Source organism: Pinus tabuliformis, chromosome 2_1 (genome assembly GCF_031772625.1).
Source record: "Pinus tabuliformis cultivar Carrire ecotype Pingquan chromosome 2_1, CPIR1, whole genome shotgun sequence".
Lineage (NCBI taxonomy): Eukaryota > Viridiplantae > Streptophyta > Pinopsida > Pinales > Pinaceae > Pinus > Pinus tabuliformis.
In genome coordinates, this window is record NC_142299.1 from 959,307,362 (window position 1) to 959,312,697 (window position 5,336).

The 5,336-nt window shown below is 35.5% G+C and overlaps 1 protein-coding gene across 1 annotated transcript; it reads right to left on the reverse strand.

Annotated features, from left to right (window-relative positions):
- Positions 1-945: 945 nt before the first annotated feature.
- LOC149203826 (linamarin synthase 1-like) lies at positions 946-3,503 on the reverse strand. Its single transcript, XM_089403588.1, has 2 exons — positions 2,922-3,503; positions 946-2,302 (listed from the first exon to the last, which is right to left on the reverse strand). The coding sequence occupies exons 1-2, from the start codon at positions 3,472-3,474 to the stop codon at positions 1,341-1,343; spliced, it is 1,515 nt and encodes a 504-aa protein (XP_089259714.1). The 5' UTR covers positions 3,475-3,503; the 3' UTR covers positions 946-1,340.
- Between the last annotated feature and the right edge of the window lie 1,833 nt (positions 3,504-5,336).

Sequence of the window (5,336 nt, forward strand, 5' to 3'; positions counted from 1 at the left end):
CCTAAGCTGACTGGATTTATTAGCATGTCTCTTCCTCTTAGCACATGACACAACCACACCCCCTGAGGTTTGATCTTGGGTTGCCTTGCTACTATTTAATTAAATTCATTAAATAAAAAAATGTGTAAGGACACAACCACACCCCATGAGGTTTGATCCTGGGTTGCCTTGCTACTATTTAATTAAATTCATTAATTAAAAAAAATGTGTGAGGTCAATTTAAAAGGAAATACCATGTAGTTATAGAAAAAAGGTCCATTGGTTGGATTCAAGTTCGGACGAAGGAAAAAAAAATTCCAAGAAAACAAGAAGTGGAACTAGATCAAATTAAAAAAATAGAATGTAAATGTTTTTGTATTCTGAGAGTTTTTTGAAAAATATTTAATTAGTAAGGGACTGAAGTATTTGTTTGATGAGGAATTAGTTTGTAGTGTAAGCTAAGCTTTTGTTCTCAATCTCAAACCTTCAAAAAAAAAATTGAAAAATGTAAAGATTATGACCTTATAATTTATATTTTTTAATACAAATCTTTATGGATTTAATTTAAAAATAAATAAATAATAATCAGTATTTTATATATATAATTTTTTATTATATTTTATAGCAAATTTTTAATACACATCTTTATGGATTTAATTTAAAAATAAATAAATAATAATCAGTATTATATATAAAAAAAATTATTATATTTTATAGCAATTTAAAATAAAATTATAATTGAGTGAGGTTTTATAAAAAAAATAATGAGTATTAGTGAGTGTTTTAATGATTAACCTTTTACGGAACATATACTATTCAAAATAAATTAAACATTAAATTAGGTTATAATTTTCTTTTCAAGAGTTGTGGACCCAATATGTTCAGGTAGAACTTTCTTGTATTGTTCAGTAATTATTGCAACATATACTCGATGTTGTCATACACAATATTACGCATAGAAATATATTCACATGGTTATAAAAATATTCTGCATCGTACATTTTCTTAGAGCATTCTATATTTCTCCGCATTTTATATTTTTCCTATGTAACACTCACGATAAAACAAATCCCTAACAACAGAATAATTACATTGCGGCGCCCATTATTTACTTTCGGAAAAGCTACAATATAGATAATGGATGGCTATATAGAGTTTATTTAGAGCGGTAAATAATGCGATGGCCTGTAGTCTTTTCTGGATTTTTGTGGAAGTCGATTGTATATTTCTTCGATAGGGAATTTGATGGGTATGAAGCGGTCAAAAAATTGACAACTTTTATGTATGTTCGATTCCTAAATATTCGAAAAATCTGCAATCCACTTAAAGATGCCAATACACATTCTCTACGTAATTACCTCTCACTTGCTTTCGTTCTGCGATTGGGTTCCTGCTTTTCTCCCCATGTCTTTAACGAAGGTGCTCAAGTTATTAAAAGATGAGCCTCCCGGGACAACTGCCTTCGTTGCATATCCCTTCAGTTTGAGGGCGTTCTTTCTCAACTGCTCTCCTTTGGTGGTTGTCATCATTACCCTCACAATACCCTCCACTTCTTCTTTCGACACCACCTTCTGCTCACCCACCTCCACTCCTTCAAAATTCAGGCCGACCTCCCACACATCCTGGGCGAATCTACAGTTGAGATACTGATCGGCAAAATAAGGGAGACCCACCACAGGAACTCCCATGCTTATGCTCTCCAAAGTAGAGTTCCATCCGGCGTGAGTGAGAAATAATCCAACGGATGTGTGGGCAAGCACTTTAACCTGAGGCGCCCACCTTACAAGCAGTGCCCGATCTTTGGTTCTTTCTTCAAATCCATCCGGCAAAACAGCAGGCTTCCCATCTTCAATATCCGAGCGGAGAACCCACAAGAATGGCTGCCCGCTACCCTCGAGCCCTAGCGCCAGCTGCTGCAGTTGCTCCTGAGACTTGACAGCTATACTGCCAAAGGAAACGTATATGACAGATGCTGGCTGTTGCATATCTAGCCATGCCAAGCACCTCTCGTCCTCCTCCAAAAGACTGGTGGTGGAATCCTTTCCATGTAAGAAATTAGGAAGGAAAATAGGTCCTATGGCCAGGGCAGGACATCCATTCAAAGACAGGGCCGTTACAGCATCGCTCCCTTCCAGCTCCTCAAACGTGTTCACCAGTACGTAGTCCCCTTTACTCGCAAACTTGGATTCATGCAGGAAAGCATTCGAAAGAATGTCTGCCGGATCTTGAGCGCGATAGAAGGACAACAAATCAGTTGGCCTCAAAGGTGGGAGATTACCCGGAAGACAAGTGATCACCTTCCCTGGATTGTTCGCTTCGCTTACTGCACTTACAGCAAAGGCGCAACCACGCCCAAGGATATTAGTTATCGCCATGTAAAAAGGAAGGGCATCATTAAGTGGATTGCAGATTTTCTACTTATTCTACAATCGGATGGACATAGTCACTGTTAATTTTTTGACCGCGCTAAATCTATTTAAGCTAATTGACGGTATGTTTATCTGATTCCCCAAATATTCAGAGAATCTGCAATCAATTTAAGCTCAGGGTGTAAGAAGTAAGTCAACCAGCAATTTAAAAGACATAACCAAACCCAAAAAAAGTCAACCAGCACCTTAAAAAACAACCAAACCCAAAAAAACCAAGATTAAATTTATTGCGGATTCCTTAATATTTTTAGATTTTTTTATATCTAATAATAGTGTTCTCAATTATTTCACATTATCCAAAATATTGAATTGATCCAAAAATATTTTGAGAATCCACCCTAAACATAAAAATGGCCCCAAAAAAAACAGTATGTAAACTAGCAACTTAGGTGGATCCAAAATATTGAATTGATCCAAAAATATTTTGGGAATCCACGATAAAAATAAAAATGAAAAAAAAAAAAAACACTATGTAAACTTGCAACTTAGGTGTAAATGGAGTATGGTGCTTACTTTTAACAGGAATATGTCCCTGAGACATGAGGAATTCAGTGTAGAGCTGGCAAACCGAAGCGGCAGCACAAATGGGCCAGAAGATAACCCTCGGCACTTTCATATTCTTGGCAACTTCCTCCGTGCAAGACATGAACGAATCCGTCACGATGCATGTGATGGGTGGAAATGAATGTTCGCCATCATCAACTGTAGTGCTGCTGCTGCGAATGAGTTGCTCCAATGCCGGGCTCAACTTTTGCAGTGCAAGGATATACTCGCCGACGTTGGAGAGGCGGCCGTGGTCGGTCGGTAAGCCATCAGGAATACACAGAAAACGAATTTTCGACCTTCGCTGCTCCAACCCACTGGAAACACCTGAAATAATAAGAGAATGGGTGTTTCGCGCAGAAGCTTTGACCGTTTGTTTAAAGACCCACTCAGTATTGACAAATGTGATAAAAAATCCACGTAGAGTGAGCAACTGCGTCAAATTCATGAAAGCGTTAACGGGACTTTGCGCAGGAAATGGCACAATCACTGCGTGCAAAGCGCAATCGTTTTCAATACTCATTGTATGCAGCACCTTATTCTTTATCTTTCTTTCTTTCTTGTTGTTTTTACTCGACTGAACACCAAACCTTACTTCTTTATAGCGAGTATGTGGTTGCATTTCGGTCAGTGCACGAGGCTACTGTGCGCCTGTTTCAGCGAGACTGGTTGGTTTGAGTGGATGGTGAGTATGTGGTTGCATTTCGGCCACTGCACGAGGCTACTGTGCGCCTGCATCAGCGAGACTGGTTGGTTTGAATTTTCCACTTGATTAGAGCATATGGGGAAATGGTCTTTAAAAAAAAATATTTTTTTTATTTATTTTCTCTCTATAGAATCTGATCTCTTTTAAAATGATTTTGGAATGTTAAAAATAAAATTATCATAATATATTTTAATATCAATTTTAAGTTGAGTGGGAAAGAAGTTATAATTTTTTCATATCAGTGATTTTTTTCTTTTATTTATCATTAATATTAAATGATTTTTTAATGAAAAGTTAGACTGGTAAATTTTATATTTCATTTCCATTACATCAATCTAAATACATAGTTATAATAATATTTTTTTAATATCATTTTAAATTGAGCAGGAAATAAATTATACTTCTTTTTCATATAATGTATTTTTTATTTTATTTATTACTAATATTGAAATATTTTTTAATGAGAAGTTATACTTTTAAATTTTATATTTCAATTCTAGTATACAATTACAAGGCTGCCACGAGACTTGTTTAAGATCCGTTCTTTCCTACCAGTTTCAATCTTTGTTTATTTTTTTTTTAATTTATTGGTACAGGCGGGTCCCCATCTGCTAGAATTACCCAAACCCAGGTACTCTCTGGCAACATCTTCAACGTTTGACCTTTAGACTTAGTGAAGATCTTGTTTGGTTTTCCACATTGGTTAATCCGGTTTCTGTGTGTGGTGCAGGTATTACCCCATGTCGAGTTCATGATTTTCATGGCCATGATGACTTCAATCACATTAATGCTTATGGGTCTTCGTCATTATTTGCAGGTTGGAACTATCTCATCTCAGTAGTTCCTTTAGATGCTTAGATGAAATCTTTACTGGTGGTTCATCTTGTGAACGTACTTGATTTTGGCGGAGGCTATACGCCTGTTCCAAACTATACATAATGTGTGCTTTTAATGAAAAGTTCTGGTAATTTTTGCAAATTGTGCTAATGCCAGTTCTTTACGGCATACTCTGTGCAATTTTGCCAAGGGTTAAGTTGGTTAAGTTTCTTTGTTGATGAATTTTTTAATCAGAGGTTTAGTGACACAGTTTTTACAATGATTCGCTGTCATAATTTAAATGTTTTAAGGGTATAGTTATTTTCCTTTGAGAGTTAAATGGTTTCTAAAGCCGGACTTGTATTTGTCGTCTCGACTCTGATTATGGTTTATAGTTTCTTCATTAATAGTATGAATAGGTTTTCATTGTGTTTATTCCATTCTGGAACTGAATGATAGATGGTTGAATCCTTCTATTTGTTAACAAGAAGGAATGTAATATCATAGAAGTCATTATCTGGGTACTTAGGGAATGTTTGTTTGCTATAATTTACTTCTTCCTTTTTGGTCGACATTTACTCAAGAAGATTTGAACCGATAATCCTAAAGTTTTATTACCTGTTACAGTAATACAGTGTTCAAGAAATTATTTGAGTAATTGATTGCTACAACATTTAGTATTTTTTTGTCAATGAACTATATCGAACATATAATTACTAGCATTTCTTACAACTAGTACCTTCGGTTAATGAACTATACGAGGCATATAAATTACTAGCAGTTCTTGCCTTGGTATCTATGATATCAACTTTATATTTTTCTAGTTTATTCAGTACTGTCCTTTTTATTTTGGATAACATGCA

Bases quoted from the DNA above. Each gene is read 5' to 3' on its own strand.
- LOC149203826 (XM_089403588.1), bottom strand. From the start codon at position 3,474: ATGAGTATTGAAAACGATTGCGCTTTGCACGCAGTGATTGTGCCATTT. The intron at 2,303-2,921 runs GTAAGCACCATA...CTGTAAGTGCAG, and splicing joins GGGACATATTCCTGTTAAAA to TAAGCGAAGCGAACAATCCA.